The sequence below is a fragment of the Musca autumnalis genome, unplaced genomic scaffold (genome assembly GCF_047663935.1).
Source record: "Musca autumnalis isolate F117 unplaced genomic scaffold, ASM4766393v1 scaffold_2, whole genome shotgun sequence".
Taxonomy (NCBI): domain Eukaryota; kingdom Metazoa; phylum Arthropoda; class Insecta; order Diptera; family Muscidae; genus Musca; species Musca autumnalis.
Genome location: NW_027411755.1, coordinates 10,236,848 through 10,250,801, shown reverse-complemented (window position 1 = coordinate 10,250,801; position 13,954 = coordinate 10,236,848). Strand labels below are relative to the sequence as shown.

General features: G+C 32.8%; 2 protein-coding genes across 8 annotated transcripts in view; one reads left to right on the top strand and one right to left on the bottom strand.

Moving 5' to 3' along the window:
• LOC141393617 (non-lysosomal glucosylceramidase) overlaps window positions 1–13,954 on the bottom strand; it is a 596,987-nt gene that overhangs the window by 247,992 nt on the left and 335,041 nt on the right. The gene's annotated exons all lie outside the window — the stretch shown is intronic.
• Window positions 1–13,954, top strand: part of wb (wing blister) — a 404,943-nt gene that overhangs the window by 255,725 nt on the left and 135,264 nt on the right. For all 5 annotated transcript variants that reach the window (XM_073966879.1, XM_073966880.1, XM_073966881.1 and 2 more), the window contains 2 exons: window positions 8,927–10,860; window positions 11,176–11,437. In XM_073966879.1, coding sequence (XP_073822980.1) covers window positions 8,927–10,860; window positions 11,176–11,437 — 2,196 coding nt within the window. The remainder of the gene's footprint in view (window positions 1–8,926; window positions 10,861–11,175; window positions 11,438–13,954) is intronic.

Sequence of the window (13,954 nt, the reverse complement as noted above, 5' to 3'; positions counted from 1 at the left end):
TGTTATTATGAGGTTAGGGGATCCCTCTGGAGACTTGTATGAATGAATAATAATCGGTGTGAATGACAAGTCAAATTGAATTCAATACAAACAAAATCGGCTTTGAAGAGAAAATTGGGAGCAGAACTAATTGCTGCGAACAAATGTCAAGAGATTTAAATTATGAGAAAAATACCCAAACAATGAGGAAAAGGAAAGCCATAAACGTGAATGACAGCAGCAATTGCATGACATTCAACCAAATTCGTTATTCATAAACCAAACGGGTTTTGGAATTAGAATATCATTTTGAAGGACCATCAGACCAAGAAACGCGGATTTTTTAAAGAATATTTTTTCCAACACCATCAGACCAATAAACGTTGATTTTTTAAAGAATATTTTTTCCAACACCATCACAGCAATAAACGTGGATTTTTTAAAGAATATTTTTTCCAATACCATCACAGCAATAAACGTGGATTTTTTAAAGAATATTTTTTCCAACACCATCACAGCAATAAACGTGGATTTTTTAAAGAATATTTTTTCCAACACCATCACAGCAATAAACGTGGATTTTTTAAAGAATATTTTTTCCAACACCATCACAGCAATAAACGTGGATTTTTTAAAGAATATTTTTTCCAACACCATCACAGCAATAAACGTGGATTTTTTAAAGAATATTTTTTCCAACACCATCACAGCAATAAACGTGGATTTTTTAAAGAATATTTTTTCCAACACCATCACAGCAATAAACGTGGATTTTTTAAAGAATATTTTTTCCAACACCATCACAACAATAAACGTGGATTTTTTAAAGAATATTTTTTCCAACACCATCACAGCAATAAACGTGGATTTTTTAAAGAATATTTTTTCCAACACCATCACAGCAATAAACGTGGATTTTTTAAAGAATATTTTTTCCAACACCATCACAGCAATAAACGTGGATTTTTTAAAGAATATTTTTTCCAACACCATCACAGCAATAAACGTGGATTTTTAAAGAAAATTTTTTCCAACAAAAATTTAAAATTTATAGGAAAACTCCAGAGTGGTGAATATATATTATTGAAAAGTATTATAAACGGAGTAAGTCACAAACGAAAAGCCAAACCAATTCCATCGCTCATTCCCGTTTCTTACAAAGCTCTCTTCTGTACCCATAACATTACCATGTAAATTTATTACTTCCAAAACTGCCATCAACTGGTGGTGGCAATTTAATATTTTTGCCAAAATATTTTATTGAAAAGAAGCAAATTGTTATAAATTATGTGAGGGATGTCTATTCAATACAGTTTCCCCCAGTAATAAATCACCAAGGCCAATCATGCTTGAAATTCGAAACAGAATAATACGAATTGAAAAAAGAAAAAAAAAATAGCCAAACAAATTTAACATGTTAAAGAATTTTTATGGACTCAGTGCTGCTGCTGCTGCTGGTGGTGCAGTGGACACTGGACACACATATCAACAACTCCATATGCAACAGAAATTCAAAACGTATGCAAACCTGCATGTGATTTGCATATATTCTACCACAAAGCAAATTGATTTACCATTGGAAACATGTGTGCCTTGTAAATCAATTGCCTGAAAAAGAACAGGAATTCCAAAAACAACATTTGTATTAATTAATTGCTATTTTGGACATAAAAATGTACTAAATGACAACAAAATATTCAATATTTGACCAGTTTTTCCATTTAAATTTTTAAAATTGCAAATTCAGTTTCGAAAAAAAATCAAAAGAAAAAACTCCTCCAATGGCGCCACCTGTTGTCAATTTATTATAGATGTGGCCACAAGATACTGTCATGGCGTTTTTCTTGAATATTCCATTACACTTTTAAGGTGTGATAAATGTTCTTGTAAAATTCTGGGAGTTTTCAATTTCATTAATAACTCTTTTTTTCAATATTGATCGGCTCACTCAATTGTAAGTCACACAATAATTCCATTTACTTAGATTGTGGAACCGCTTTGATGTTTTTTGTCGTTCGTTTTTAATTCAATCGGATTTTGGTTTGCTACTGTCATTGACTGGCCGCCGCGCAGTATGTGCTGAGCATTCATGACTTGTCCATTTGCCACACCATATTTGACTTTTGATCTCTGGCTAATGATAATTCGGTGTTATGTTATTTGTATGGCGTCGTCAGATTGTTTGAATTGAGTCAATCGTATGAAAACTACAAAAAAGACATGATAAGATTTTTCCGACCCAGAAAAAACGCTCGGCGGCTAGAGGAAAATTTCAAATAAAATAAGTAGAAGAAAATTCACATGTTTTGCTTTGATAGTCCTCGAAAATTGTTCTTTATAAAATCCATATTTATTGGGATGCTAAACTGTATGAAAATGCGTTAGAAATTTTCTTTTAGCGGTCTGCTAATCCCCTTAAAAATAAATTCTAATAGTCTTTGAAAAATATTATAATGATCCTGGAAAAATATTTAGTCTGATAGTTCTTATCAAAATATTAAAAAATCCACGTTTATTTGCAACAGGTTCATTGAAAAAATATTTTTAAAAAGCTTGGTCAAATAACCCTTGAAAACGTAAAAAACAAACATTTAAACAAATGCGCGTTCATTGCCCTCACGGGACGGCTTCGCTATCATCTAACTTTTCCTCTTTCAAATGCAATTTTTTTTTAACAACGCTGAATATTTGTTCAATAGGTCTGTACGATAACCCAAAAGTTAGTACAAATTTGTAAAAACTTTTACAAAATGCTGTTCGATAACAAACTTGTAAAGTAAAAGAGAGTAAATTTGGAGACAATAGTGAGAGAATTTTGGAGAGCTTTGGAGAGTTTTGTTTACAAGTTTTTGCAAGGAAAATTTTTCTTGTAAGAACTTGCAAGTTTGTTCAGCTGATTTAAATTCCAATGTTTTGTGGCGGACTTCGTGGCAAAAACATAAACAAAAGTTTGGTTATTAAAATAAATAGAACTAAAAAAGGGAAAATTATTAAATAAATTATGGGAAACGATAATGTAAATAAATAACTTATTTTGTAGTTTGGGGTGACTACTTTTTATTTTATTATTTATTTATTTAATCTTTTCCGCCAACATCTTCTTCTTCTTCAAATCACCTGACTTCTTGAAAGTTTTTACAAATTGCTGTTCGATAACAATCTGCAAATTTTTAGCTTCGAGAGAGTAAAATTGGTGGAGAGACTGAGAACTTGCTAAGTACTTGCAAGTACTTTTCACTTGCGAAGTTATCGTACAGACCTTATCATTGTATGGCTTTTATGACAAACGCTTAGCGTAGTTTTATAAGTTTGGCTCTGAACACTAATACACATTGACAACACTTTTTTTCTTGTGTTTTTTAAGGACGTGGGTTCAAACCCCACATCCGATATGTCTGAGGAGCCTTTACCAATGCCGAAACATGTCATGTCATATAGTGGTGGGTGTGTGGGTTCGAATCGTCGGCTTTACTTTTTCACTTGCATTATTGATCATCAAGCTCGATTCCAACGAGAAATTAATTTAAGAAAATACTAAATGATCTTCGCCTAAAAAAGGCAAAATTCTCACGTCCTTGAAATACACAAGGAAAAAAGTGTTGTCACGGCGTGTTAGTGTTCAGAGCCAAACTCATAACTTTCAAAGACTACGCTAAGCGTTTGTCTTGAAAGGAAAAGTTAGATGATAGCGAAGCCGTCCCACATCCCATATGTCTGAGGAGCCTTTACTAAAAGTTAACGTTAGATAAAAAATATTATTCAAAAAATCCCCGTTAGATAAAAATATTATTCAAAAAATCCACGCATATAAAAAATATTATTAAAAAAATCCATGTCAGATAAAGATATTATTATATAAATCCACGTTAGATAAAAGATATTATTAAAAAATTCACATTAGATAAAAAATCGTATTAAAATCCACGTTAGATAAAAAATAGTATTAAAAAATCCGCGTAAGACAAAAAATATTAGTCAAAAATCGATTTCAGATAAAAAATATTATTAAAAAATCCGAGTTAGATAAAAAATATTATCAAAAAAATCCCCTTTGGATAAAAAATATTATTTAAAAATTCCACGTTAGATAAAAAATATAATTAAAAAATCCGCATTAGATAAAAAATATTATTCAAAAATTCACGTTAGATAAAAAATATTATTAAAAAAATCCACGTCAGATAAAAATATTATTAAAAAAATCCATGTCAGATAAAAATATTATTATACAAATCCACGTTAGATAAAGAATTATTAAAAAATCCACGTTAGATAAAAAATTATTAAAAAATCCACGTTAGATAAAGAATTATTAAAAAATCCACGTTAGATAAAAAATTATTAAAAAATCCACGTTAGATAAAAAATTATTAAAAAATCCACGTTAGATAAAGAATTATTAAAAAATCCACGTTAGATAAAACATTATTAAAAAATCTACGTTAGATAAAAAATATTAAAAAAATCCGCCTTAGATAAAAATATTATTTATAAATCCACGTTAGATAAAAAATATTATTCAAAAATCCACGTTAGATAAAAAATATTAAAAAAATCCGCGTTAGATAAAAATATTATTTATAAATCCACGTTAGATAAAAAATATTATTCAAAAAATCCACGTTAGATAAAAAATATTATTCAAGAAATCCACGTTAGATAAAAAATTTTATTAAAAAAATCCACGTTAGATAAAAAATATTATTAAAAAGTAAAATCCGCGTTAGATAAAAAATATTATTCAAAAATCCACGTTAGATAAAAAAATATTATTTAAAAAATCTACGTTAGATAAAAATATTATTAGAAAAATCCACGTTAGATAAAAAATATTATTAAAAATTCCACGTCAGATAAAAAATTATTAAAAAATCCACGTTTGTTAGTGTTGATTTTATTCGACCTTTCTTGAATAATGTAAAGAAGAAGACTTTTTTGAGCTTTAGGCCAATGTGGGTTTTTTATTTGTTTATTTTATCCAATATTTCGCAATTATATAAATTGCATCCTCAGGGAATCTACAAAATATGTTTCTTAATATTAATATCACAGCTCTAATTAAACTAATAAAAATTGAAACCAAACACAAAAGAAATATTGGATAAAATAAACAAATAAAAAACCCACATTGGCCTAAAGCTCAAATCCACGTTAGATAAAAAATATTATTCAAAAATCTACGTTAGATGAAAATAGTATTAGAAAAATCCACGTTAGATAAAAATATTATTCAAAAAATCCACGTTAGATAAAAAAATATTATTTAAAAATCCACGTTAGATAAAAATAGTATTAGAAAAATCCACGTTAGATAAAAAATATTATTCAAAAAAATCCACGTTAGATAAAAATATTATTAGAAAAATTCTAGTTGATAACAAATATTATTAAAAAATCCAAGTTAGCTAAAAAATATTATTAGAAAAATCCACGTTAGATAAAAATATTGTTAAAAAATTCACGTTAGATAAAAAAAATTATTTAAAAAATCCAAGTTAGATAAAAATATTATTAAAAAAATCCGCGTTAGATAAAAAAATGTTATTCAAAAATCCACGTTGAATAAAAAATATTATTTAAAAAATCCACGTTAGATAAAAAATATTATCAAAAAATCCAAATTAGATAAAAAAATATTATTTAAAAAATCCACGTTGCACAGTGTCCGATTTTCCGAAAAACCTGGCCAAAACTCTAAATATGAATAGATTTTGACATAACCTTTGGTTCTTATGTTTTTCCGGCCGCTGATTACATTTTTGATATTCTTTAACCCTCAGGCGGTCATTTAAGGGGTCTTTTTGGTCCCTCCTCCTATAAAATGTGATCTTATCGGATCAAAATATTCTACAAATTAGTTCGCCATCAATTTTTACTATGGGTCCTAGAATACACCAAAACTCTATACCTTACCTAAACTCCAGAAATATGCAAAATTATAAACACATTTTAGGGTTAAGTACGCCCTTTATGCGAGTTTTGGCAAAATTGTCATACAAAGCATCATTTTAGAAGAATGCCGTCAAAGACAAAAATGCTCTCTGCTAAATTTCACTATAAGTTACCAAAGAAAAGAAATCTCTATTTGCATTACATACCAAGAAAATATCGGTATCAATTTTGCCAAAAAACCAAGAAACTAAAATAGGGTTGCAAGCTTCCAACATTTCTACAGTTTTGGAAATATTTGAGTTAAGATCCCTTGGATTCCTTGCACTTAAGGTGTATAATGTCTTTGGTAACTATACTGACAAGAATGCGAGGAATATTTTTCTTAAAAAAATTAACCCTCGTGCGAGTCATAAAAGGGTCCTTTTGGTCCCTTTTCCCACAAATCTTTAAAATCTCCTATAAAATGTGATCGCATCAGACCAAAATATTCTAGAAATTTTTTCGCCATAAAATTTTACTATAGGTCTTAGAATATCACTGTGCAACATTTTTAAGGTGAACTTGTGCAAACAATTCGAACTGAGCATTTTTTGAAAGTAATGACCCAAACGACAAGAAACCCTAGTTGGGTTTCCTTGTGTCAGATCCAGCTCGGATTTTATGGCCTCATCTAAACATGGTCAAATATTGAGTTTTTAAAGAAATTCGGGGCTATATCTCTAAAACCAATGCGAATCTTTATCTGACCTCTGAAGCAAATTTGTAGATAAGGACAAAAATAACATATTTGGAGAAATAATGAACTCGAAAAACTACATTTATTGCCTCAAATTTCAAAATATATGCAAAAATTCCACAATTTTTATACATTTCACACCGTATCTCCAAAACCGTTAATTTTTCCTGAATATTTTCTTTTGGAAAAATATTCCCTGGAATGTAAAACACAACTCTTCAGAACATGTGATTGTTGTAAAATGTCTCTATGCCGTTGTTTTCAGTACATTTTTCAACTGCGATTTAATAAAAATGTCAATAATGTAGTGAAATCCGAAATGCGAGAATAAACTGTTGGTGTGAACTGTGTTTGAAATACGTGTTGTAAAAGATATGATACAAAATACCGCTGAAACAACATGAAGTAAGCATTTTAGAGTTTCAGAATGTTCTAAAGAATTGTTGAAAACATTATTTGGAAGATTTTTGCAATAGGTTACTTGGTTCAGCTCCCAATAGTTTAGCCGATACTGACCAGAATATTAGCAATTATGTACAGTTTTCTATATTTTATAGATGTTGATGCCGTAGATGGAGTTTTTCCTATACGGTCTGTTCAAAGGTTAAGTTCTACTAGTTCAGGGCTACAATATTGCCTAAGGCAGCAAGGCCAAATTCCTAATCGTTTCTGAGATAAAGGCCCGATAAATGCAAAAAAGTGTAATTTTAGCCCGGTTTAGATGCGGCCATAAAATACGAACTGGATCTGACAGGACAAAACCCTACTAGGGTTTTTGTAGTCTAAATGTGTACTATCAAAAAATGCACACTAGAAGTTGTTTGCATTTTCAGTGTTGCATAGTGTATACTAAAACTCCAAATTATACCCAAACGCCAGAAAGTGACCCTATACTATATTCTGACATTCTGAATGAAAAAAAATCTGTACATACATGCAAGACAAAATATCACACAAAAACAAAAAGTGCAAATATGTGCAGGATGTTTCGATGGAAATTGGTAAAAACCCCTTCCTTTTTTATGAAATGATAAATTACACGGCCCAACTCGATCTTACTCACAACTATTTTCATAATTTATTGTGAAAATTGATCTTGAAAAAAATTAACAAGTACGGACATCAATTATTAATGAACGCACAATTCATTGGCGACACTGAACATCATAAATACGTTTCACATACCTTTCATTACAATTACAAAAAGAAAATATTTAATAACCGTTGTTTATTTTGCATATTATCATAGATTTATAAACAACTTAAAAATTGAAAAGAAAAAAAATTCCAAATAGGGTCACTTCGACCTGCTTTTATACCCACTTATTAAACAAGAAATGTATATATTTTTTCATAACTACACGCACTGGGATCCTATAAACAATATCTGACCCTTTTTAGTGTAAATTGATAAATTTTTTTTCGATTTTTGGCCAGGTTTTTTGGATAATCGGACACTGTGCGTTGGATTAAAAATATTCAAAAATCCACGTTAGATAAAAATACATTTTTAAAAAAATTTACGTTAGAAAAATATTTTTCAAAAAATCCACGTTAACAAAACAATTATTTTTCAAAAACAGATTTGCCAGGATACATGTGAGTTTGACCTCGTGGCATGATGTTTTCTGAACTGTGTTGTAAATTATCATGGTCTTTATTTTCTCTAAGTTTATCTCTTCTTCTCTTCTTCCACCTGGTCTAAAAAGACTTTTTCAACTCTCCTTTAAAAGCTGACAATAGTTCGGCTACAAAAACTAACTTCGTTTATAAATACTGCCTTCAGTGTACCTAGAAAGACTCCCTTCCCTAATTGGATCTGGCATTCCCCAAATTCCCTTTCTCATTTCTCCTAGGATCAGAATATATCATGAAAATGTCAGGATGTTGACGATCATTAAGAGACGTCATCTACTGGACAAAAATTGAAACTTTGTAAAGTAGCCAGGATCATCACCACTGGCAAATAATATGGAAACGCTACCAGTAGTTGATAGATGGCAGTATGCTATGCAGTGGCTAAAAACTGACAGAAGGAAGAATCAACTTTTTGGCTATTGTTTTGTATTAAGCCGAAAACAAAATAAACATTTGGTTTAGGCTTTGGTGTTTTGCGTAGTTTCAATATAATAACGAAATGAAAAGCCCAATTCAAAACCGCACCTTTTAAAAACAATAGCCAACAATTTGATCCTTCCTTAGGGAGAACCTAACCGCAACTTTGTGTCTTAGTCTTAAGTCTATAATGCTATATTTAACATGATGTAATTAAATACAGATTCTAATAAAATTTTCCTTTTTCTCCCGTTCTCTTTTCAGGTCTATCAAGTCTTCTATATAATGCTGAAATCTGCCAATTCGCCACGACCTGCTTCGTGGATACTCGAAAAATCCCTGGATGGTGTGAATTTTCAAACTTGGCAATATTTTGGTCGTTCTGATGCAGATTGTCGTCAACGTTATGGCCTGCCAGGACAAAATGGCAAATATATGTTTTATAACGATACCGAAGTAATTTGTACCACTCAATTCTCCAAGGCTCTGCCTCTGGAATATGCAGATGTCCATGTATCGCTACTGAAAAATCGTCCCGGTGCCATGGAACAAACTCAAGATATTATGGACTTCATTACGGCTCGTTACATACGCATGCGTTTTCAGGGTATGCATTCGACAGCGAATTTAGACAACAGTGTCTATTGGCAATTGGATGCTCATTCGCTAGAGAAGCGTAGTTTTTATTCGCTGAAGCAGATACGTGTTAGTGCCCGCCTCAATTGTCATGGTCATGCGGATAAGACACGAGAATTGGCTGAAAAATTTAAGGGACAAAAGGAATTCTCCAATTTAGAATCGACGCTGCAGTGTGAATGCATGCACAATACTTGTGGTGCGGATTGTTCGCAGTGCTGCCCTCTGTATCAGGACAAACCATTTCGTAATGGTACAACCCGCGAGGCCAATGAATGTGAAATATGCCAGTGTAATAACCATGCAGAATCGTGTTTTTATGATCGCTATTTAGGTCGGGGTATATGTCAGGATTGCCAGAACAACACCACGGGAAATGAATGTGAGCAATGTTTGCCAGGATTCTATAGACCTGTGGGGTCCTTGACAACAGATGCCTGCTTGCCGTGTCAATGTTCGGCTAAAGGTTCCCAGGGTCTGTGCCATGCCGAGGGTGGCCAGTGCATTTGCAATGAAGGTTTCCAGGGTTTGCATTGTGATGAATGTGCTCAGGGTTATTATGGCGATGACTGTCGCAAATGTGAGTGCGATTCCCGTGGTACGGTGGCCGATACTGAGTGCTCTGGTGTCTGCATGTGTAAATACAATGTGGAAGGTGAAACATGTGGCAAATGTCGTGAGGGTTTTTATGATCTGAGTGCCGATAATGTTGATGGCTGTTCACCCTGTTGGTGTTCCGGTTTGGAGGCCAGCTGTACCAGTGCCAAGCTTTCGACTTTGGCTTTTGAAACCTTAAACGATTGGAAGGTAACGGATATTACCAGGTCTCAAACGGCCATACCCACCTTAGATACCGATACAAATTCCCTTAGCTATAGCATGTTCGATCTAAGCGATGTTGAGGCCATTTATTGGTTGGCCCCACAGGGATATCTGGGTAATCGTTTGACAAGTTATGGCTCAAGACTTTCAGTGCAAGTCAATTGGGTGACCATACGTGGTGACACCTCGGGAAGACCCACGGCAGGTCCCCATGTTATTTTGCTGGGTAAAAATGGCATGAAAATTGCTTATGGCGATGAAGAATTTACACGCGGCTCATCGGCTGTTATTAACATCACCTTGGAAGAGAATAATTGGTATCATGTTCCATCTGAGGTGCAGGATATTAAGACGAGAATGCGTCGCACAGATTATCATGGCACTGAGGTAACACGTTCCCATTTTATGTCGGTGTTGACAAATTTGGAAGCCATACTTGTCAGGGCAGCCTTTCATACAGATCAAGTGGAGACAAATTTGGAGCGGGTCATTATGTTTTCCGGTGGCACCGAACTGGGTGGTGTGGCAACAACAAGAGTGGAACAGTGCTCTTGTCCTCCAGGTTATATTGGTCTCTCATGTGAGGCGTGTGATTTTGGTTATATACGAATCTATGAGAACTCTACGGATCATCATCAAGTTGGTCGCTGCATACCCTGCCCCTGTAATGGTCATTCGAATTCCTGTGATCTGCAGAGCGGTAATTGTGGCAGTTGCATGCACAACACTTATGGAGAAAGGTAAGTGGAATTCATTTCTTAGTTTTTGTGTGTTCCAGGATTTTATTCCTTGAGAGGTCACCTCTTACTCAAAAAGTTGTCCTAATATTTTAGACTTCTGTCTTATTGGGCGGTTTTCCCCTTTCATGGCTTTAATTTTCTTGTTCTTCTACTTGTACACTTCGATGTAGCTATGAAAGACTTTTCCACCTCATTTTCCAAATTTGTTCCACAACATATCAATGTGGTGACTGTCTTGGCTATTCGTCTCTTTAATACACCACTCTTTACCACGTATCAAAGTTCCTTACCATCCACACATTGGTTTTCTTTCAGATGCGAACGGTGTAAACGCGGCTTTTATGGAAATCCATTGCAAGGCACACCAAACGATTGTCGACCATGTGCTTGCCCTCTACTGGTGGCTAGCAACAACTTCTCACCCAGTTGCCAATTGAAAACATATTCAATTATGGACGTAAACCCATTGTATGGTGTGGTGGAAAATGCTCAGTATATTTGTACCCAATGTCCTCCCGGCTATACTGGTGATCATTGTGAAATGTGCGATGATGGGTATTATGGAAATCCAACGGAGGTAAGTTGATTTTTTTAAAACATTTTTGGTAGAGATCCCAAAATACAAAACGTGGATTTTTAAAGAATTTTTTAGGGGTCAGAATACAACACAAAGCGTGGATTTTTTAGAGAATTTTTGTGGGGATTTTTTTAAGAGTTTTTGTGGGGAAACGTTGGATTTTTCAAAGAATTTTTTGGGGAAACAATGAGAGAAGAAATCGTGGATTTTTTAGCATTTTTTGGGAATACAAAGAGAGAAGAAAACTTGGATTTTTAAATATTTTTTTGGGGAAACAAAGAGAGAAGAGGGCATGGATTTTTTAAAGAATTGTTTAGAGAAACAAAGAGAAAAGGAGACGTGGATATTTTATAGAATTTTTTGGGGAAACGAAGAGAGAATAAAACGTGGATTTTTTAAAGAATTTTTTTGGCGAAGCAAGGAGAGCACAAAACGTGGATTTTTTAAAGAATTTTTTGGCGAAGCAAGGAGAGCACAAAACGTGGATTTTTTAAAGAATTTTTTGACGAAGCAAGGAGAGCACAAAACGTGGATTTTTTAAAGAATTTTTTGGCGAAGCAAGGAGAGCACAAAACATGGATTTTTTAAAGAATTTTTTGGCGAAGCAAGGAGAGCACAAAACGTGGATTTTTTAAAGAATTTTTTGGCGAAGCAAGGAGAGCACAAAACGTGGATTTTTTAAAGAATTTTTTGACGAAGCAAGGAGAGCACAAAACGTGGATTTTTTAAAGAATTTTTTGGCGAAGCAAGGAGAGCACAAAACATGGATTTTTTAAAGAATTTTTTGGCGAAGCAAGGAGAGCACAAAACGTGGATTTTTTAAAGAATTTTTTGGTGAAGCAAGGAGAGCACAAAACGTGGATTTTTTAAAGAATTTTTTGGTGAAGCAAGGAGAGCACAAAACGTGGATTTTTTTAAGAATTTTTTGGTGAAGCAAAGAGAGCACAAAACGTGGATTTTTTAAAGAATTTTTTGGTGAAGCAGGAGGAGAGCACAAAACGTGGATTTTTTAAACAATTTTTTGGTGAAGCAAGGAGAGCACAAAACGTGGATTTTTTAAAGAATTTTTTGGCGAAGCAAGGAGAGCACAAAACGTGGATTTTTTAAACAATTTTTTGGTGAAGCAGGGAGAGCACAAAACGTGGATTTTTTAACGAATTTTTTGGTGAAGCAAGGAGAGAACAAAACGTGGATTTTTTAAAGAATTTTTTGGCGAAGCAAGGAGAGCACAAAACGTGGATTTTTTAAAGAATTTTTTGGCGAAGCAAGGAGAGCACTAAACGTGGATTTTTTAAAGAATTTATTATCGAAGCAAGGAGAGCACTAAACGTGGATTTTTTAAAGAATTTATTATCGAAGCAAAGAGAGCACTAAACGTGGATTTTTTAAAGAATTGATTATCGAAGCAAAGAGAGCACTAAACGTGGATTTTTTAAAGAATTTATTATAGAAGCAAAGAGAGCAATAAACGTGGATTTTTTAAAGAATTTTTTGGCGAAGCAAGGAGAGCACAAAACGTGGATTTTTAAAAGAATTTTTTGGCGAAGCAAGGAGAGCACAAAATGTGGATTTTTTAAAGAATCTTTTAGGGGTCAGAAGACAACACAAAATGTGGATTTTTTAAAAAAATTTTAGGGGTCAGAATACAACACGAAACGTGGATTTTTTAAAGAATTGTCTAGGGGTCAGTAAACAACACGAAACGTGGGTTTTTTAAAGAATTTTTTAGGTGTCAGCAGACAACACAAAATGTGGATTTTTTAAAGAATTTTTTAGGGGTCAGAAGACATTCTTTTAAAGATTTGTTTGAGAAAAAAGAGAACAGAACGTGGACTTTTTAATATTTTTTTTGGGCAAACAAAGAGGAAAGAAAACTTGGATTTTTTACAGAATTATTTGGGGAAACAAATAGAGTACAAAACGTGAATTTTTTGGGGAAACAAAGAAGGAGGAAACGTGGATTTTAAAAAAAAAAATTTGGGGAAACAAAGGGAGAATATTTTTTTTTTTAATAGGGAAACAACAAGAGAAGAAAACGAGGATTTTTAAAAAAAAAAAAAACTTTTTGGGGAAACAGACAACAATTTTCACCAACAACCGTTGGTGATGATTTTCTTATAGAAAATTTTCACCAACAACCGTTGGTGTTGATTTTCTTATAGAAAATTTTCACCAACAACCGTTGGTGATGATTTTCTTATATAAAATTTTCACCAACAATTCTTGGTGATGATTTTCTTATAGAAAATTTTCACCAACAACCGTTGGTGATGATTTTCTTATATAAAATTTTCACCAACGATTGTTGGTGATGATTTTCTTATAGAAAATTTTCACCAACAACCGTTGGTGATGATTTTCTTATAGAAAAATTTTCACCAACAACCGTTGGTGATGATTTTCTTATAGAAAATTTTCACCAACAACCGTTGGTGATGATTTTCTTATAGAAAATTTTCATATAGAAATTATTATAGAAAATTTTCACCAACAATTGTTGGTGATGATTTTCTTATA